Below are 22,429 nucleotides of genomic sequence, written 5' to 3'. Positions count from 1 at the left end.
GCTCTACCTCCTGAGCACTAAGTAATACAGTAGCTTCTGTCCTGACCTGCTGATGTCCAGGACCTTGGACAGCTCTACCCCCTGAGCACTAAGTAATACAGTAGCTTCTGTCCTGACCTGCTGACTGCTGGTGATGTCCAGGACCTTGGCCAGCTCCCGCAGATCCCTCGTCACCTCCTTCAGAAGCAGCTTGAGACGGTTGCCGATGACGTGCACCTTCTCCCGGGCCTCCAGACAGTCTCCGCCCTGCTGGGAGTTGATGACCAGCAGCTGGAGGGACATGTCCTGGAGGGACGCCACCTTGATCTGGGAGTCCAGCAGCTCCTTTCGGATTTGCTGTGTGAGGGAATCACACATGTGAGTGAAGGGTACAGGCTGTTAGAGTCTTACTGTAATCACACGTGTGAGTGGAGGCTACAGGCTGTTAGAGTCTTACTGTAATCACACGTGTGAGTGGAGGCTACAGGCTGTTAGAGTCTTACTGTAATCACACGTGTGATTGGAGGCTACAGGCTGTTAGAGTCTTACTGTAATCACACGTGTGAGTGGAGGCTACATGCTGTTAGAGTCTTACTGTAATCACACGTGTGAGTGGAGGCTACATGCTGTTAGAGTCTTACTGTAATCACACGTGTGAGTGGAGGCTACAGGCTGTTAGAGTCTTACTGTAATCACACGTGTGAGTGGAGGCTACAGGCTGTTAGAGTCTTACTGTAATCACACGTGTGAGTGGAGGCTACAGGCTGTTAGTCTTACTGTAATCACACGTGTGAGTGGAGGCTACAGGCTGTTAGAGTCTTACTGTAATCACACGTGTGAGTGGAGGCTACATGCTGTTAGAGTCTTACTGTAATCACACGTGTGAGTGGAGGCTACAGGCTGTTAGAGTCTTACTGTAATCACACGTGTGAGTGGAGGCTACAGGCTGTTAGTCTTACTGTAATCACACGTGTGAGTGGAGGCTACAGGCTGTTAGAGTCTTACTGTAATCACATGTGTGTGTGAGTGGAGGCTACGGGCTGTTAGTCTTACTGTAATGGATCACGGTTTCCCCCAGATTCAGATGTACTGATGGTTTGTGTGTGTCACCCTGCATCCTCGTTAAAAATATATATCTAAGGGGTGCCCTCGTGGCGCACCACATAGTGCCTCGCACACCCACAAGGCCCGCCTCCCGCTCCCGGTGACATCTGTCGCATGTCTTCCCCGCCTCTTCTCCCGCTCATCCTCTCCTCCTCTGTATATCTAAGGGGCGCCAGGGTGGGTCGACTCCCGGACCCGGCGACCTTTGCCAAATGTCTTCCCCCCTCTATCCTCCCATACTTCCTCTCTCTCTCTACCGGACTGCCCGGTAGCAAAAACCAATACAATTCTACCAAAAACATAATTAAAAAAATATATATGTATATATATATCTAAAAGAAATAATAATCATCACACACAGACAAACATACATACACAGTGTTACGTAAGACTACAGTGTGTGCGTACGTGCACACGGACACGCCGGCTTGCCAGGCGGACTAGTCAGACGCTCTGCACGCCGGCCTTCACTGCAAAGTGTGGTCATCAGAGTAGATTGAACGACGACGTATCCCACTGTGTTTCTTTTTCGGGGGCAAGTCCGGATTAATTAATAACTTAACAACTTAATTTAGTTAATTTTCGCATAACAGTGCCCACACTCATCAAATAAAAACTCTAATTAGCTAAATACTAAGCGTGTTATCAATACTTAGTCAGACAACATTATAACTGAACGTGTCTGATCTGTGTTAAAGGCCTCTGTGCAGCGGAGTCGCAGGACAGAGGAGCTTACGTTTCACTTTCACTAGCGGAAGGTATTACTGTCCGTTGGTTCAGTTTAAAATTAGAACATGGATACTAGTTATTGAAAATCAATTAAAACACTGGACAGACACAGTGGATCAATGTAGCCGCATGACGTTAAAGATCAAAGTAAGCGCTCTACAGATATTGAGCGTAATCTTGTACAATGTCCGGTGTCACCGGTAATACCGGCGGTGTTGTCATGAGTTTATTAGTCGTGGGACATTTCACATCACCGTGGCAACCCTAGTATACTGCCGCCTTCAGGGACCAGGTCTGTACCGTCAGGGTTCTGTGGTGCTCTCAGGGACCAGGTCTGTACCGTCAGGGTTCTGTGGTGCTCTCAGGGACCAGGTCTGTACAGTCAGGGTTCTGTGGTGCTCTCAGGGACCAGGTCTGTACCGTCAGGGTTCTGTGGTGCTCTCAGGGACCAGGTCTGTACCGTCAGGGTTCTGTGGTGCTCTCAGGGACCAGGTCTGTACCGTCAGGGTTCTGTGGTGCTCTCAGGGACCAGGTCTGTACCGTCAGGGTTCTGTGGTGCTCTCAGGGACCAGGTCAGGGTTCTGTGGTGCTCTCAGGGAACAGGTCTGTACCGTCAGGGTTCTGTGGTGCTCTCAGGGAACAGGTCTGTACCGTCAGGGTTCTGTGGTGCTCTCAGGGACCAGGTCTGTACCGTCAGGGTTCTGTGGTGCTCTCAGGGAACAGGTCAGGGTTCTGTGGTGCTCTCAGGGAACAGGTCTGTACCGTCAGGGTTCTGTGGTGCTCGTGGAGAGTGTCGCTGTCCTGGACGGGGTCGATGGGAACCACCTCGTTCCTCCTGCGCTCGATGTTCTCCAGCCACAGCAGCAGACCGTGGCTCATCTCATGGAAGTCCTGTTAATGAAATATGGTTTAGAGCCGTACCAGCATGCAATATAATCATGTGATAATTAGTTCTCTGAAGCACCCTATTATCCTTCTGTAATTATGTAATCCTCTCACAGATCAAAGAGACAAACCTTAAGACATTCAGATCGGTTTGTTCCAGTTAGCCAGGACATTTAAAGCGATTAGCCAGGACATTTAACCTCTTAAGCCCTAGCCATATTTTCAGAAGATTAGCCTAAAAGTACATACCCAAGTAAATAGAAGAGTGCTCCACTTCTACAAGGTCCATTTGCATGTTCTTGGTATCTAGGGACATCTATGGACCTCAGGGAATGTATTCTCAGTGTCAGAAATATTGTGTCCATTACTATGCTTGAGTAAATTGTAATGAACCAAAGGAGAATATAAATTATTGTAATTAACATTTTGACGATGAATAACAACATGCTAACATTGACCGGACATGAACAATTGCCACTGAGCTCATGCAGCACCTTCTGGAGATCAAGTGTACAAACAATCTAAGCAAATGAATAAAGGGCAGATGATTTACAGGGTTTTTTGTAGATACAGTACTGAATGTTGCCATCCGGACACATGCTATTTGAAATATGAATATAGAATATAGAATATCAGGCCTATAAATGACCTTATTGTGGCCAAGTCATACATCTATGGATCCTCTTTCCAATAGCAGAGTTCAATCTGAATTTAGTACCACCAGGCGCCCGTTACAGGGCAGCAAAGACCGTGAATGAAATCTACTGTAAATACAGTTACTTTTTTTTCTAGACGGTCACAGAAAGATAAATAAACAATATAAATTGTATTTTATGGCAATAACGTTCAGGTTTGTTCAACCCGTGAGATATAATCACGGAAATAACGCTCCAATTTTTTTTTTTCACGTCAGTCCCTCCAGCTGAGACAGAGGCTGGTATTGCGTAGTGTAGTTTTATGAAATTCCAACATCCATCGAAAGCCCTGGGTCTCCTCTTTCATAGGACTACAAACATGAATGACGGCGTAATTTCCTCGCGTCTATATCATCCGGTTTCCGATGCAATGCACAGAGAATTTCTATAAACTCATATTTTGCTAATAACACTTAAAATCATTGGTAAACAAACGTTTTGAGAGGGTTAGGGTCCTTACTCTTGGCTACATTTGAAAAAGAAACGCAACATTAATTAATACAGATTGTATTGATCTATTTATGGCGTGAAATTCATCTCGGCCCGGTACCGGACCGCTCAGGCTTAAGGGGTTAAAGTTGCACCATGTACTTTTGGGATAGAAGTCAAAATGAAAATGATATCTTGAGTACTGAATACATAAAGAGTCCCAGGAGGGGGCGGCTACGTGGCGTAGTGGGCAAGGCGCTGGCCACGAATACTGGAGACGCTGGGCTCGCCTGTTCGAGCCCAGCGCTCCACATTGCTTTCAGTTTATCTGGTCGTCCGTACTAATACACATTGGCCGTATTAGGGGGTGGGAAACTGATGGGTGGGGATCGGGCGTTGTGGACAGCGACTCCTACAGGTCGGTTGGTGCGCCTGCGCAGTAGAATCAGGAAGTGTCGGGGGCAGCGTGAGCCTCCCACGTGTTACTCCTCGCCACAGAGAGATCGAGCTGCGCAGGTGAAAAGATGCGACTGCTGTTACCTCAAGTACCGGAGGGGACTTGTGCTATGTATGACTTAGTCCACATTGCAGCCGGCTTGTGGGAGGCAAGAAACAGCGTTCGTGACAGGGGAGGGTTGAATTGGATGATACGAAATTGGGATGGGAGAAAAATATAGAAAATGGGAGAAAAAGTGGATAAAAAAAAAAGAGTCCCAGGAGGAAATCTAGACTATGGAATTCTGAACTACTGCTACTAGTACTACTACTCCTCCAAATGTACTACTACTACTACTGCTACTAGTACTACGTGTATATTTTCCCTAACGGAGTTGCACTTCCGTGTTCGGTTTGCGCGATCTGATTGGCCACTGACATTTTTTTCAGCGTCAATCGCATTACTCCTAACAATCGCGCCAGCAGGCTGTTACCCTAACCCTAACCCTAACCTTAACCAACTAACCCTAACCTTAACCGTAACCTTAACCAACTAACCCTAACCTTAACCTACTAACCCTAACCTTAACCCTAACCATAACCAACTTCGAAAGAGAGCGACTTCGAAAGAGTCGCCAAGCTTAACCAGTTTGTTAGGAGTAACACGATTGGCGCTGAAAAAAATCGTCAGTGGCCAATCAGATCACGCAAACCGAACGCGGAAGTGCAACTCCGTTAGGGAAAATATACAGGCGCCCCAGGGAGGGGGTCGGGGGCTACTGCCCTCAGACCCCCAAGATAATTTTTATATGGGCAGTCTGACTTGGGGTACTGCCCATATATTAGTGTTGCAATGCATGATAAGTAAACAGTGAACAAAGCTAAGGAATCGGATGGAGCTGGGGCGTTGGGACGAATACAAATTTAAGATGAAAAAATCTCCCCAGTGGGAGGCAGTGGAGGTGTGAGATCTGGCTCGGTCCAGAACAATAGGAGTCACAACATCAGTTTGGCCCGTGGAGCGGTGGAGGAGCAGCAGAGGTTCCATTTCTCAGTGCTGATCTGTACTACTACTGCTACTAGTACTACTAATAATGTACTACTACTACTACTAGTACTGCTACTACTACTGCTACTAGTACTACTAATAATGTACTACTACTACTAGTACTACTAATAATGTACTACTACTACTACTAGTACTGCTACTACTACTGCTACTAGTACTACTAATAATGTACTACTACTACTAGTACTACTACTACTATTGCTACTAGTACTATTACTACTACTACTACTACTAGTACTACTACTACTACTACTACTACTACTACTACTACTACTACTACTACTACTACTACTACTAGTACTACTACTACTACTACTACTACTACAAGTCAAGTCATGTCAAGAGTTTTATTTGTCACGGCATACAAGTATACAATGAAATGCGGGAAACTACTACTCCTAATGTACTACTACTGTACTACTACTACGACAACTACTACTACTACTACTACTAGTAATAATATATTATCATACTGTATAATGCAACTTTAACTTATAACCTTACTTTCAGTCCTAGAGGCTAATCTAAAAACAATGATCGCTGAGACAAATCAAATGGGGGGGTCCTGAACTTCAAAATATTTGGAGGGTTAACAGAACTCCTGTCTTGTTTTTCGTAGGTGTATAAGGATGACGGTGTCTAGCGGTACATGAATGAATGAATTAAAATTGTATTAACAGATTGCAGAATGGGTACAATACAGTACGGCTCAATACACACAATTGTTAAGCGGATGCAGACCAGAGAAAGACTTTTGTCTTGTTTACATCAGGGTCCCCCATTTTCAATTCATAGTGACACTTATGACATACACAACATACATGACATCAAATCAAATCAAATTTATTTATAGGGCCCAACAACACACGTTAATGTCCCCATGGGCCGTACAGATCTTCTTTAAACAAGTCAAGAAGAAAACATAACAATAAGTCAAGAACAGAACAAGAACACCATAAGGTGCAAACATTTTTAGATGGATGCAAATAAATGAAAGAATGCAAGCACTCCCAGACATACCCCACGCGAAGGTAAGGAAAAACTCACTAAAACCTAACAATAGGGAAAAAAAGCTCCACAGGCAGTGTGGAGGAGAGAAACCTTAGAAGGGCCATTCAAGAGGGCGGTTAGGTGGCCGAGCGGAGATTGCGTTCGTCACCAGCCCCGGAGCTGTGAGCTCGATTCGCCTGTTCGAATCCAGCTCACAGCTCCGGGGTTGTCACCAGCTTGGCTGGCCGTCTGCACTGATACAATTGGCTGTATCAGAGGGTGGGAGAAGCTGGCGGGGTGGGTCCGGGTCGTTGTAAACAGCGACTCCTACAGTTCGGTCGGGGCGCCTGCTAAGCGCGGATTGGACGTGAGGGGGATAGTGTGGTCCTCCCACACGCTACGCCCTCTCAATGAGAATCCGCACTGCCAGGTGAAAAGAAGCGGTGATTGGCTGGACGTGTGTCGGAGGAAGCACGTGGTAGCCTCCACTCTCCCAGATGATCTGACTGTGGGGGGTAAGTGCGCAGCGATCAGGAAGGGACTGGGAATTGGCATACGACTAACATTGGGATGGGAGAAAATCGGAGGAAAAATGGAGGGGGAAAAAGACCAATAATATATATAAAAAAAAAAAAAGGCCATTCAAGGGGGGATCTCCCTTCTTAGATGTTGGTGATAGTAGTGTTGCAGACGGACAGTTGGTAAGCATGCACTCATGTGTGTAGTGGAACACAGATGAGTGCATGCAATAGCAACTGTACATTTTGAAAAATTAAAGATAGAGCTAATAGCGATAGCAACTGAACATTTTGAAAGATTAAAGACATCATGACATCATGACATAGGTACATACATGACATACAGGTATACAGTACAGGTACAGGCAGTATACAGTATATGCATGTATGTACTGTGTGTATGTATGTTTGTATTAATCTTTTGAATGTATTCTGGTATTTTATAACATGTATATTTTTGTATGTTTGTGTGGTAACATTGACTTGATAAAACGGTTCATTCAACAAAGAATACTGTGTAACCTTGGGTGACTGCTGGAAAATGCCAGAGAACAGGTTGGAATAACATTACAACAGGAAACCAAGCTAAAATGGGACTGCAGATCACTTATTGGACATTGTAAAACCCCCACTAGGCTGTTGTGTAAATAGCACCACATTCCAGGGTGTGACAGTTGAATTGCAAAATGGAGCCAGCAGCTGTGGAAAGCAGGAACAGACTTGCATGTATATATGTATGAAACATCACAGTGACATATTAATTAAAAGGTATATCCACCATTAAAAGTTAAAGTATTGGATATATAAATATCTACAAGTGTCACAATCTGGGGTCTGAGTGTGGCCCTGAGGTCAGAATGTCCTTGTCAGCTTAAGAAGGGATATATTGCAAGATCACCATAGGTGATTCTCTCTTCTGAATATATTATGTATATGGTGTAGACCAGTGTTTCTCAATTTTTTTTTTGTAATGCTTTTTTTTGCACTACCTATCTTTGTGAAAGTGGCTTCTCAGCTCTGGTCCAGCTGAAGACAAAGCGGAGGAACAGATTGGACATTAAGCATGACCTCAGAGTTGCTTTGTCTGCCATCACCCCAGACTTTGAGACTCTTGTCAGGAGCAAACAACATCCCCAGTTATGCCATTCGTTCCCTGGGATGTTAAGCTAAGAAGTCTGCTAAGAAGGATATATTATTTATTATTATTTTATTTCATTGTGTTTTTAGCCCTTAGTTGCACTTTTGTTGCAACCCCAGTTATCCCATTAGTTCCCCCAAACTTAGGTCTGTTATGTTAAGCTAAGAAATCTGCTAAGAAGCATATTATTATTTATTATTATTTTATTTCATTGGGTTTTTAGCCCTAGTTGCACTTTTGTTGCACTTTTTTGTGTTTATTTCATGTTTTCAAAGATTGTGTATTACTGCAATTTTTTTTTTACATAAATCTCAGTGGTTAAAAATGTTGGGTCGCGACTTAATGACTAAGGAAAATGTTGGGTCCCGAGGCTAGACCAGTTGAGAACCACTGGTGTAGACAACAGGACATTAATGTGTAGAACTGTTTATCATGTATTTCACACAATACATATAAGGACCATTCATTACTATACATATATTAGATCAAGGTAAAAGGCCCAACTATCTGTAGCACATTAGTGCTTGGTATCAAATTGAAGGTAATTACATAAACTGATTGAATATTACATTGGAAGTTATGAAAATAGAAGTGTTTTCATTAGTATTCAACTGCCAACACAAGAAATGTCACTGTCAGATGCATCCTCGCAGGGGAGGAATTAGCCTCTCTGCCACAGAGACAGGAGACAAGACCCCCCCTGGGCTGACAACATGCCCAAATATGGATAAGGTCTCTGGGGAGACAGAGTGGAAGAACACAGGAACAGCAACCTCTTGTCTTATTATGGAGACATTACATTGGTAAAGACCATATTTGGATGTAAGTCTGATTGGCTGAAAATAGTCTAACTTGTGATGTCATGTATAGTATATAAGAGAGAAACAGTGTTAAATCACATTAGGCCAGACCCCCCAGGTCTGAGTCTCCACACCACGCCATCTGAGAGTGTATTTACAATACGTGAGTAAACCATGATTCTGAATAACAACTGTTTGTGTTGTCTAGTTGAAATGTGAGGTCATTGCACTGGACCAGGGTTGAACATGTATTGCACAGTATATTCATTTCATTTACAAACATGACTAATATGTGATTACTATTCTGCTTGGAATGGTTAAAGTCGGTTAGAGGTCACCAGCGAATTGATAACCATGTATTAGTTATTTGTTTGATAAAGATGATTTAATCCCTGTATGTCTAACCTGCTCTTCCCACCTTGGGCCTCTGGCAATACATATGAGTTGGATTCTAGCTCTGTTGTCAAGACTGCAAACTTATTCTCCTCCGACTAGTGGAGTCAAAAGGGGAAAACCATTTCACCATTCTATTCTTCTTCTATCCATTTAGCAACCTATGTACACTGTGATTAACCTAGTATATGTACATAATATACGACATTTGATTTTACAAAACAGGGGAAGTTCTCGATAAGCCTCTAGGGCTTCTAACTTCTCCTTCACAATATGGTTATAACTTATTATGTATTTTTTTTTACTTTTGTTAAACTGTGTTAATAAATAAATAGAATAGAATGACATACAGGTATATAGTACTGTATATAGTACACATACGTGGCACTGCATGAGGGCGTCCTGCAGAGAGGACCTCCACTCCTCCAGCGAGCTGCTCAGTGAGTCCCAGTGTCTGTTCATGTCCTTGAGCCTGGCCTGCAGCAGCCGGGCCTCCTCCTCCGTGTCCGGCTGCAGGAACTCGCCGCTGCACAGGTTGATGGACAGGACGATGGCCTTGCGCTTGTCGAAGGACTTCTGCAGCTCCTGTGTGGAGAACACGGCATTTAAAAACACCTGCTGAAACTAGGGATGTCCGATATTATCGGCCTACCGATATTTTCGGACGATATTGGCATTACAATTTTATATCGGAAATGATCGGTATCGGTTTAAAAAAAATTCAAATTCAAATGTATTTAAACTTTATTTACCCAGGCAAGCAAGTAAGAACAAATTCTTATTTTTGTGAAAAATATGCATAATGTTGTGTTAATTCCACGACAAGAGATATGTAATGTTAATTACCTGAAATTATTCAGTTTTTTTGGGAGGGAAACCCTGCATATATCGGTATCGGTTGATATCGGTATCGGAAATTAAGAGTTGGACAATATCGGTATATTGGATATCAGTCAAAAAAGCCAATATGGAACATCCCTAGCTGAAACAGGAACACGGCACCGTTCTCCAGCTCCGTGGGGAAGCAGCACGACTCGAGGAACAGCGGGAAGAGAGGCAGCAAACGGGAGGAATCTGAAAGAGCTGTGGCGCCAGAGTGGCGCACCACGTACAGCACTGCGGTGCAACACGGCCGTCCCGGGTTCGACTCCCAGACCCCGGCGAGCTTTGCCAAATGTCTTCCCCCATCTATCCACCCATACTTCCTCTCTCTCTGCCAATAAAAATCGACCAAAAACAGTATTAAAAAAAAATAATAATCTGAAAGAGCTTGGATAATAGTGGTGTGGAAAAATATCGATACGTAGTAGTATCGCGATACTTTGCGTGGCGATATTGTATCGATACAAGGATGCCAAGTATTGATATTTAATTATTTATTTATAAAAAAAATAAAGAAAATGTGTATAAGGAAGTTTCATTGTAGAAGTTTCATTGCAGATCGTAGGGGTCTTGAGGGTGTGTAGTTAGACACCATTGACCCTTGAGCAGAAGGAGGTGGCGGAGAAAGAAGCAGCTCAGCAGGAACTTACTGCAGAACGAGAACGAATCCTGCCCCGAGGACAGACGTTCCCGAAAGAAAGTGGAGTCGTGGAAAGAGGATTTCATTAGTGATTTGGTGTTATGGAATGGAATGTTGGCTGCTGACAGCCAAGTAAAGAAATTAAAGTCCCAATCCAGACTTTCTTTTGACCCGTCTACATTTTTGGGTAGAGAGAAAAAAAAAAGGTCAACAAGCTGGATTCAAACCCGCGACGCGCGCCTCTTAGTCCCGCCGGGCCGCGAGGGTAAACCCCCACCTTGAGCTTCTTGATGCGCAGCTGGATCTCCTGGATGTCGGTGCTGAGGTCCAGCCTCCGCTGCTGCTCCAGCTGCTGCTCCGTCTGGCCGAGCCACGCCCACACACTGCCGAGGTCAGAGTTCAGCTGCTGCCACTGCTGCATGTTCTGCTTGGTCCTCGTCTCCTTGTTGAGCTCCTGCGCCTGGAGCAGCTCCCAGCGCTCGATGACACCTGGGGGGGAGGAGGGGACGAGAGGACGGTCATAAAGGACATTCAACATTCACGTTTAAATACATAGGTGGCCTTAGCTATGGTTCACCAGTTTCAACAAAAAACGGGCCCCACTCGCTAGCAGGGCCCCCGGGTCGATGGACTGGTCAATGGTCTGCATTATCCAAGGTGAAAAAGTGCTTTACAATTTGTTCCTCGCATTTTACCCATTCACTCACCCATTCACACCCCGACGGTGGAGGAAAGGTGAGCGGGAATCGAACCGGGAACCTCCAGATTACCAGACGACTGTTCTACCTCCCGAGCCACTGTCGCAAACACACTGGTAAAGCACTGTGCCTAAAGGTGCTCCCATAGTCGAGCAGACTGTACACAGAGCAGACTCAGCGGAGGTCCACTGGACTCCATAGTCGAGCGGACCTCCGCGGACCAATTTCCTACATGTCACGCGCCAGTTTACACAATTGTCCCCACGCTGTTCAACTTCTGTCATGTCGTCGTCATCCGATGTCAAAATAAAGAGTATGTTATCTCCGTTTCCAATATTTCGATAATAAAACGGGCAGTTTTACGTACTTGAATAACAGGTATATAGGCTTGAGGTGGACAGCGCGTGGTGCTGAAATGACAAACACATTGCATGAAATAAAAGCACCAGTTTTATTTCAAAATATTGGAAACGGAGATAACATTCTATGTTATCTCCGTTTCCAATATTTCGAAATAAAACTGGCAATTTTACACACTTCATTTAGAAAAGCCATTCAAACATCTCTCTTGGCACGGAGCGAGTGGTCAGAGTAAAATGCAGATCGGCGTCACATTAAATGCAGTTCGATGTCAACCAAAACGCCGAGCAGCGTTTTGTGTGACACCAAGTCAGCGGCGCGGATGTCCGCGCGTCAGAAAATAGGAGCTTCGCACTTGGACTCTGCTGTGGGTCTGCTGTCCGCTGAGATCAAAGCTCAAAGAGTCCACGCGGACCTCCGCGGAGTCTGCTCTGTGTACAGTCTGCTCGACTATGGGAGGGCCTTAAGTGGTTAACTGATGCACGATGGAAACCCTTGAAAAAGCACAGAAAGATATTTACTGACAAAGTCTTTCACCTTGTAGAAGAGACCTTGCGGGGGTGCTCCAGTAGCACACCATGTTACCGCGCTGCGTCGCGGAACTCTGTGCTGCGTCACGGATCTGGTTGACTCCGAGTTCGATTCCCGGACTCGCCGTCATTTGCCGAATGTCTCCCCCTGCTCTCTCCCCCGTTTCACCATACAACTGTCGGTCATACTTGACCAGGAAAGCGATAAACGCTAAAAAATAAAGTAAAAAAATAAAAAGAAGAGACCTTGCTCCTGACATAAACTAAGTCATGTCTAGTTGAGCTGCATCGTGGTGAGTTTGGCACAGTGGCTACAGTAGCTTCCCGCCTTATGTGCAAATTTGCCTAAAACATTATATCTTCATTGGCTTCCTATCGTGGGTGAGGTCGAATATAATGCGTCATCGTTAATATAAGACAAGGGCCCCGTGTTCGATCTTGAGACAGGCCCCCTGAATCTCTCCATATGCAGCCGAATATGCGCATGCTGCACAAATCACGTGATATCTTGCGTTCCAGAAAACGAGACTGGCTTATTTTGAAACAGGACGATTTTTAGCATAAGATAGCGAACGAACGAAGGCATGTAGAAATAAACGGTTTTTCCCCTGTTGCACCTGTACCTGTCAAATTAGCCATATTATTGTCTCCATAGCTATAATATAGAATATACGATGGGTCTGCAAACATCGTGAAAATGGTCAACAAAGCTGGCTCCAGGGAGTAAAGATGGAAAAACAGCGTGGCAGTCAAAGAGTTAAGGCCGCCTCTGGGACGGCGTGGCGTGGCGGTGTTACCTGACGTCTGGGACTCTGAGCTGCTGGGGTCCGCTAGGCCAGACGCGGCATCGTCGTCCTCCTTCAGCTCGTAGCCGACCCTCTTCACAGTGTCGATGCTGCCGCGGCACTCTCCCAGCAGCCGCATCTAGGGACCAGCAGGGGGCAGAGCAGAGTCACGTGTGGGCAGATGATCATTTAAGACATTCGGAGTCGGACGTAAGAATGGCCTTATTAAAAAGGAACCTTCAGCTCTTGACTAATCTGTAAAGGAATGTTTCGGAATTGATTATTCGACCCAGAATGAACTCACGGTTTAAGCCCTGTGTGCGATGACACAAAAACAAATCTAGAACTCCTTGTTTTGCCAAGGACCTGTCTTTCCAGGTCAGAGCTGGAATCTCTTGAACTGATACTCTACCCTGCATGGTGACACCGGAGCTCACCAGCTCCCCCTGTGGAGACGAGCAGCAATTGCAGCTGAGCTGCTGCTGTGTTAATCAATTACAAGTATGCGTCAGCCTTATTTTTGTCATAATTTGTACAGCTTACTGGGCCTATTCGCACTCTAGTGTACAGCATGTTTTAGCTCTGTTAAATACATATTCTCTGTACAGCCTTGACTAGTTAATATAGTTAACTAACGTTTGGGGTTTTGCTCTCCTCTGGGAGCAAAAGCCCTAGTGTTACCCATTGGTAATTACCTGTCTATCTCTCCTGATTGCTCTCATTGATACCTGGCCCCTCATTTATCAATGGTGCGTACGCACAGATATGTGCGTAACCCGTGCGTATGATCATTTCTAAGCAAAGTGTGTGACATCAATTTGAACGTGTGCTTGACTTTGTGCGTGTTGGAGCCGAAATACTTGATTGGACTTATTGCTATTTATGTTATGGTTGATGGTTATACCTATAGAGGAAAATTAAATGTATGGAATATTCAAATATTCAATATTCAAAGAAATTATTTATTGGTTTATATAAGTTATGCAAATCACAATATTATGCTATGGACAAGATACATACTGGTACTGTATGAGAAAGTCAGGAGTAGCGGAAAAGTTTGTGAGGGTAGTACAGGACATGTATGAGGGCAGTGCGACTGTGGTCAGGTGTGCAGTGGGAGAGACTGAAGGGTTCAAGGTCGGGCTAGGATTACACCAAGGGTCGGCCCTCAGTCCATTCTTATTTGCAGTAGTGATGGACAGGCTGACAGACGAGGTCAGTAGTGATGGACAGGCTGACAGACGAGGTCAGTAGTGATGGACAGGCTGACAGACGAGGTCAGGCAGGAGTCCCCGTGGACCATGATGTTTGCAGATGACATCGCGATCTGTAGTGAAAGCAGGTGGAAGAGAACCTGGAGAAGTGGAGGCATGCACTGGAGAGAAGGGGGATGAGGGTGAGCAGAAGCAAGACCGAGTACATGTGTGTGAATGGGAAGGAAGACGGAGGGGTGGTGATGATGCAAGGAGTAGAGGTACCAAAAGTGGACGAGTTTAAGTACTTGGGGTCAACAGGCCCAAGAGGAGGTTTATGGTCACAGTGAAGGAGGACATGCGGGCAGCGGGAGTGACGGAGGACGACGCAGAGGACAGAAACAGATGGAAACGGATGATCCGCTGTGGCGACCCCTGACGGGAAAAGCCGAAAGAAAAAGAAGAAGAATATGCTATGGATAAGATATGAGTTATGATTGTTGAGTGTTTAGGTAGGTCTGGCTCCCTCTTTGGGTCAGCCCTGCTATTATAGAGCCAGGTAGGATCCTTATTAGGGGAACTGCTCGCACCTGGGAATGGCCGGAATTAATAGGATATACCTGGTTGGAGACTGAGGAGCGGACACAGTATTTCTACCGCAAATACCGAAAATATAGACTCAAATCATGTTTAATGTAATTGTTTTATAAGGCAAGTGGGCCAAACTCTTTATTAAAATTTTTTTTGTATCTCTCTTTCTCAGATTTGTCTCTGTTTTCTCCCTGTCCCAATTTAGTCGTTGTGATTGACTGATTACGATGCTGCGAATCATGGAACTGACTGTGTGTATTGTGTGGGACGATCGCAATTAATGTTGTCACTGTCTTTTACTTTTAGTCTCAGTGAAGTTTCAACGGAGGTATCTATTCTAACCAACAAATTGAAGTAGAAAGCATTTCGTTGTGGCCAATCTTATTTGGAAACATGACAGTATGTCGCTTTTTATTTGAAACAATATTTAATCGCGTTTGGAGGTGGGTGTTCTGCGTCTGCCCCCCCGTGCCAAACAAGCAGGCCAACCTCTTGTTCGCGCGTGAGCCCATTATAATTACACTACTGTCGCTATTTTACAATGAACTATAATGAATTACGGGTCATACAGAAGTTGAACATGCCAGTGTTGGAAGTAATGCACGGAAGCTTATTTCCGCGTTGCAGACATGCAGGCTTCATATTCTACCACCGGGCGTCAGCTACGCATGCTCCGAGCTGTGCTTAGATATACGCACAAAGTCAAGCACAAGTTCAATTTGATAAGTCCCACACTTTGCTTAGAAATGATCGTACGCAGGGGTTACGCACATATCTGTGCATACGCAATGTTGATACATGAGGGCCCTGGACCTTCTTGCTGTGAGTGTTAACCACTACACCACGTGTAACTTACTGTGTGCTTCTGTAGCACCGTCGCCCGTCTTGCTTATTTCATGATGTCTTTTGGAGACAATGTTTTCTCCCCTTTGCTTTCCCCATTATTATATATATAGTTCAGTTTATTGTTTGTGCTTTGCATGTTTTGGAGACTTGATTTCTCCCCTTTGCTTTCCCTCTTTTTGGAGACAAGTACTCTCCCCCTTTGTTTGCTTACCGTTGTCAGCATGTACGCCTTTCACGTTCGACAAAATAAAACAGTAACCTTTGTTTGAGAATCAACACCTGTCTCTCGTCTATCCGTTCTACACTGCACCTGGGTCCAACACACCTACCCAACTCCTAACAGTTAACTAGTATACAGTTTCTCAGACACTGGGGTGACAGTCTGACAGTTTTCTCAAGACAATGACCCAGGGCCCAGGTCAGTTTTGTCTTAGATATGACATGTTCCAGGACAGTTTGTCTTAGATATGACATATCTCCAGAACAATCATGTGTCAGATACGACAAACCCCTAATGTCATCTTTGTTTTCCATTTTTGTCATACTGGTGTATTTATTGTAAGTCTGCTGGACCTTCTGTCTCACTTTCTGGTCAAACGCTTGTGGTACACTTGTCTCACTTGATTGTAAACTGAGGATACTTTCTGTAGCCACGAAAAAAAACGACTTTCTGAATTTTTACAGTTCACTTCTACAGTCCTCCTTTAAAAATATCAAATTACATAACAACCAGTGTTGTAGGACTCAAGTCCGAGTCCTCGACTGACTTTCAGGACTCGTGACTCGGACTCTACAGTTGTTTATTTTTTATATTTTTTGTAATAGGCCCTAATCAGTTGGCATAAGATATTGATGGCTAGTGCATTTGTTTGGCTATTGTGTCACAAAGTAAATAAAGTCCCTTTGAAACGGTGACAGCTGTGTCATTTATGTTTAATGTAGATTTTTTTTTTTATTTGTATGTCAGCTCTTTGACGTCCAGAGTGGAGTGGACTCAACCTTGATGACTTGGACTCGGACTCGGACTAGGGTAGTGGGGACTCGACTCGGACTTGGGCTCTTCTTTGGTGACCCGGACTTGGACTCAGACTCGAACACTGGGGACTCGAGACTCGACTACAACACAGACAACAACTCACGTATCCCAGGTAGGAGGTGTCCAGCTCGGGGCCGCTGGGGGTGCTGTGGACGACGCTCTCCGTCTGCTGCTGCAGGTGGAAGTGGCCGCTGTCCAGACCGTGGAGGTGGGAGTCCAGAGAACCAGCGTCTCCTGTGGAGAGAAGAACAGCAGGTTGTTGACTCAGAATAGTGTTTTAATATGACATACATTAGACTATAGTGTATATCCTTATACTACTACTACTACTACTGCTACTACTACTGCAAGTACTACTACTAATGTACTACTAATGTACTACTACTACTACTACTGCTACTACTACTACTACTGCTAGTACTACTACTAATGTACTACTAATGTACTACTACTACTACTACTACTACTACTACTACTACTAATGTACTACTACTACTACTACTACTACTACTACTACTACTGCTACTAGTACTACTAATAACATATTATCAAATAATGCAACTTTAACTTATAACCTTACTTTCAGTAGAGGCTAATGTAAATGTGTTTATCTCTCAGTATGACATTAGCGTGACAGTTTTAACACATTTATCAACACAGAGTAAAACAAGACTTTTGTTCCACAACAAGCACAACATGCTTTTCTTTTTTTTCCTTCGCAAAAAACACACAAGATGCACGTCAAACAACTCAAGAAAGGGGGTTAGCTACGGTATACGGCACACTGCAATTCAGACAAAAGAAAGAAAGCCAGGTTAGAAGAAGGATTGGGACGAATTCCATCTCAGTTCTGGTCCAATTTAGACACAGATTCAAACGATGAAAATGGAATTGACCCCAACGGCCCTCTGTGTGTTAGAAAGTGGTGCCTGCTTTGTTGCTCTACGGTGTGGGTGAGAGAGTGGGAGAGAGGGTGAGAGAGTGAGAGAGAGTGAGAGAGAGTGAGAGAGAGTGATAGGCTGAGAGGGTGAGAGAGTGAGCGGGTTAGAGGTGAGAGAGTGAGAGGGTGAGAAAGTGAGAGAGATAGAGAGAGAGAGGGTGAGAGATAGAGAGAGAGGGTGAGAGAGTGTGAGAGAGAGTGAGAGGGTTAGAGGGTTAGAGAGTGAGGGTGAGAGAGAATGAGAGAATGAGAGTGAGAGGGTGAGAAAGTGAGAGGGTGAGAAAGTGAAAGGGTGAGAGCGTGATAGGGTTAGAGAGAGAGAGTGGGTGAGAGGGTGAGAGTGAGATAGTGAGATATTGAGGGTGAGAGAGTGAGATAGAGAGAGTGAGAGAGTGAGAGATTGAGGGTGAGAGAGTGAGATAGAGAGAGTGAGATAGTGAGGGTGAGAGAGTGAGAAATTGTGATATTGAGTGGGTGAGAGTGAGAGAATGAGGGTGAGAGAATGAGAAAGTGAGAGAGATAAAGTAGGTGAGAGAGTGAGAGGGAGAGAGTGAGAGAGAGAGAGAGAGAGAGTGAGAGAGTATAGTGAGAGAGAGAGAATAATCAAATCAAAGTCCCAGCTGGTGAGCAGAGTGGTGTCACTCAGAGAGCGCCGTGGCTTCGGCTCCTGAACTCGTCATGCCGGAGGCGCTGCCGTGTTGCCTACCGGTGGAGGACTTCAGTGTTTGTTCTGTTAGTTTAACATAGTCCTCTGGGCTCTCTGGAATCACTACATCTGGAAGAAAACATTATACAGTACATTGATTCATTCAGCAGTGGTTATCGTTTTGACTCCATGAAGTGATACAGTCGACCACACGGCTGAGAAGAGTTGGCCTGTTTTGTTTGGGTGAGCAGTGAGCGACCCACCCCCCTTCCAGACGTCTTATTTGTTCAATTGGAGCCCCGTTAGTCGTCACCTATTCTATTCTTCCTGGGGTCCATGTGTTTTAAGTTAATATGTTATTTTAAAACAACAATGTCTTGGTAAGGAGATGGACACTGCCCTGCGGAAGCTAACCACAGTACCTACACTGCCCTGCGGAAGCTAACCGCAGTACCTACACTGCCCCGCGGAAGCTAACCACAGTAATTACACTGCCCTGTAGAAGCTAACCGCAGTACCTACACTGCTCTGCGGAAGCTAACCGCAGTACCTACACTGCCCTGCGGAAGCTAACCGCAGTACCTACACTGCCCTGCGGAAGCTAACCGCAGTACCTACACTGCCCGCGGAAGCTAACCGCAGTACCTACACTGCCATGCGGAAGCTAACCGCAGTAACTACACTGCCATGCGGAAGCTAACCGCAGTACCTACACTGCCCTGCAGAAGCTAACCACAGTACCTACACTGCCCTGCAGAAGCTAACCGCAGTAATTACACTGCCCTGCACAAGCTAACCACAGTAATTACACTGCCCTGCGGAAGCTAACCGCAGTACCTACACTGCCCTGCAGAAGCTAACCACAGTAATTACACTGCCCTGCGGAAGCTAACCGCAGTACCTACACTGCCCTGCAGAAGCTAACCGCAGTAACTACACTGCCCTGCAGAAGCTAACCGCAGTACCTACACTGCCCTGCAGAAGCTAACCGCAGTAATTACACTGCCCTGCACAAGCTAACCACAGTAACTATATTGCCCTGCAGAAGCTAACCGCAGTAATTACACTGCCCTGCAGAAGCTAACCGCAGTAATTACACTGCCCTGCAGAAGCTAACCGCAGTAATTACACTGCCCTGCAGAAGCTAACACAGCAATAACTATGCAAACAGTGGAACTGAGAAAAATTACTTTAAAGTTATTTTTTTGGAGTTGCAATTCTTTATACCAGAATTATATCATAAAACATGGTACTTTTTGAAAGAAATTGTAGTTACTGTGGTTAGCTTCTGCAGGACAGTATAGTCAGAGAACTATTTGTTAATTCTAAAATGTCTTGGTACGGGCATGGGGGGTACTGATGTATTGACACTGATGGAACGTCTGTCTTAATAAATCCAGCATCACTCACTCACTCACTCACTCACTCACTCACTCATGGCTGCATACGCTCCTCTACATTGTAACTCATGGATTTACTCACTCACGGTTAGCCGCTCTGCGGCTCACAGACATGGCACTTTGCATTCAATCGAAAAACCTGGAATGCATGACGAATGCGTTGCATCTATGACACTTTGTGTCCTCTCTGCGCCGCCCCCTATCTCCCTGTCTCCGGCTGTCTCAGAGCGATGACCGGAGTGTTGAATGTCCCGTGATTAAGACGGGGAGGACGCGACCCTCTTTGCGCCGCCCCTGTGCCTCAAATAGATTCGCTATCAGCTCTATCTTTAATCTTTCAAAATGTTCAGTTGCTATCGCTATCAGCTCTATCTTTAATCTTTCAAAATGTTCAGTTGCTATTGCATGCACTCATCTGTGTTTCACTACACACTTGAGTGCATGCTTACCAACTGTTAGTCTGCAACACTACTATCACCGACATCTAAGAAGGGAGATCCCCCCTTGAATGGCCCTTCTAAGGTTTCTCTCCTCCACACTGCCTGTGGAGCATTTTTCCCTATTGTTAGGTTTTAGTGAGTTTTTCCTTACCTTCGCGTGGGGTATGTCTGGGAGTGCTTGCATTCTTTCATTTATTTGCATTTATTTTAAATTTGTTGGACCTTATGGTGTTCTTGTTCTGTTCTTGACTTATTGTTATGTTTCTTCTTGAGAAGACGTGTACGGCCCATGGGGACATTAACGTGTGTTGTCGGGCCTTACAAATACATTTGATTTGATTTGATTTGTTCTCTGCATGAAGGACCTCCTCTAATGAATTCTACACGGTCACGTCCCGGATCTACAGGAATCTACAGTGTAACCTGTGCCGGGGAATATGGGGCAGTGACTGGTATGCCTGGTAGTCTGAGGATGTTACTTTGCCGTGAACTGACCTGACAAGGCCGAGGCGGAGCGGGAGTCTCCCTCCTCGCTCTGCTGATCCCTCAGGGCCCTGCCGGCGAACTCTAACCCGCGGCTCAGGTCGTAATCGTGGTCCCACTCCAGGGGGATGGAGTCCACGCTGGCCGGCGTCTCCCTGCCCGAGCGCTCGGCCCGGAGGGGGGCCGCCAGGGAGGCGGAGCGGCTGGAGGAGGGCAGGGGGGACAGGAAGCCGTCGTCGCCCAGGAGGCGCTCGCTGCTCCAGGGCAGGCCGGACAGGTCGGGCTCCTCGTCCAGCTCCAGCTCAGAGAGGGACACCTCCGTCTCATCGTCGGTCAGCTGGAGAGAGGGGGAGAGGGGGGGGGAGAGGGGGAGAGGGGGGGGGGAGGGGGGGGAGAAGAGAGGGAGAGGGGGGAGGGGAGGGAGAGAGGGGGGGGGAGAGAGGGGGGGAGAGAAAGAGGGGGGGGGAGAAGAGAGGGAGAGAGAAAGAGGGGGGGGAGAGAGGGGGGGAGAAGAGAGGGAGAGGGGGGTGGGGAGATAGGGAGAGGGGGGTGGGGAGAGAGGGAGAGAGAAAGAGGGGGGGAGAGAGGGGGGAGAAGAGAGGGGGGGAGAGAAGAGAGGGAGAGGGGGAGAGAGAGAGAGGGGGGAGAGAGGGGGGGAGAAGAGAGGGAGAGGGGGGAGGGGAGGGAGAGGGGGAGAGATAGAGAGGGGGGGAGAGGGAGAGGGGGGAGAGAGGGAGAGAGAGAGAGGGAAAGGTATTTAATCTGGGGTTTAACAGGAAGGTATTTAATCTGGGGTTTAACAGGAAGGTATTTAATCTGGAGTTTAACAGGAAGGTATTTAATCTGGAGTTTAACAGGAAGGTATTTAATCTGGGGTTTAACAGGAAGGTATTTAATCTGGGGTTTAACAGGAAGGTACTTAATCTGGGGTTTAACAGGCAGGTATTTAATCTGGGGTTTAACAGGAGGGTATTTAATCTGGGGTTTAACAGGAAGGTATTTAATCTGGGGTTTAACAGGAGGGTATTTAATCTGGGGTTTAACAGGAGGGTATTTAATCTGGGGTTTAACAGGAGGGTATTTAATATGGGGTTTAACAGGAGGGTACTTAATCTGGGGTTTAACAGGATGGTATTTAATCTGGGGTTTAACAGGAAGGTATTTAATCTGGGGTTTAACAGGAAGGTATTTAATCTGGGGTTTAACAGGAAGGTACTTAATCTGGGGTTTAACAGGAGGGTATTTAATCTGGGGTTTAACAGGAAGGTATTTAATCTGGGGTTTAACAGGAGGGTATTTAATCTGGGGTTTAACAGGAGGGTATTTAATCTGGGGTTTAACAGGAGGGTATTTAATCTGGGGTTTAACAGGAGGGTATTTAATCTGGGGTTTAACAGGAAGGTATTTAATCTGGGGTTTAACAGGAGGGTATTTAATCTGGAGTTTAACAGGAGGGTATTTAATCTGGGGTTTAACAGGAGGGTATTTAATCTGGGGTTTAACAGGAGGGTATTTAATCTGGGGTTTAACAGGAAGGTATTTAATCTGGGGTTTTACAGGAAGGTGGACGAGCTTCTTGTAGTAGCGCTCCACCCGTCCGAACACCTCCTGGCAGTAGCGCTGCAGCTCCTCCAGCTCCTCCTCGATGACGGCTGCGTCCAGAGGCTCGCTCTTCTCCAACAGCGCCTCCCCCTGGTGGAAGATGTGCTCGATCCTGCCTGTCGTCAGGGATATCTCCTGCTGGAATGCCTGAGAGAGAGAGAGAGAGAGAGAGAGAGAGAGAGAGAGAGAGAGA

At 45.7% G+C, this 22,429-nt stretch overlaps 1 protein-coding gene across 1 annotated transcript in view; it reads right to left on the bottom strand.

The window, feature by feature from the left end:
• Nucleotides 1-22,429, bottom strand: part of syne1b (spectrin repeat containing, nuclear envelope 1b) — a gene marked incomplete at its 5' end in the record, with an annotated part of 448,744 nt that overhangs the window by 8,303 nt on the left and 418,012 nt on the right. The window contains 9 exon segments of the mRNA XM_084310306.1: nucleotides 118-336; nucleotides 2,575-2,703; nucleotides 9,546-9,749; nucleotides 10,964-11,175; nucleotides 13,072-13,198; nucleotides 16,829-16,959; nucleotides 18,372-18,440; nucleotides 20,647-20,971; nucleotides 22,192-22,383. Coding sequence (XP_084166432.1) covers nucleotides 118-336; nucleotides 2,575-2,703; nucleotides 9,546-9,749; nucleotides 10,964-11,175; nucleotides 13,072-13,198; nucleotides 16,829-16,959; nucleotides 18,372-18,440; nucleotides 20,647-20,971; nucleotides 22,192-22,383 — 1,608 coding nt within the window.

The sequence above is a fragment of the Notolepis coatsorum genome, assembly GCF_963971535.1.
Source record: "Notolepis coatsorum genome assembly, chromosome: 3".
Classification (NCBI taxonomy): domain Eukaryota; kingdom Metazoa; phylum Chordata; class Actinopteri; order Aulopiformes; family Paralepididae; genus Notolepis; species Notolepis coatsorum.
The sequence above is the reverse complement of the archived record's forward strand: the minus strand, read 5'-3'. Positions and strand labels throughout refer to the sequence as shown.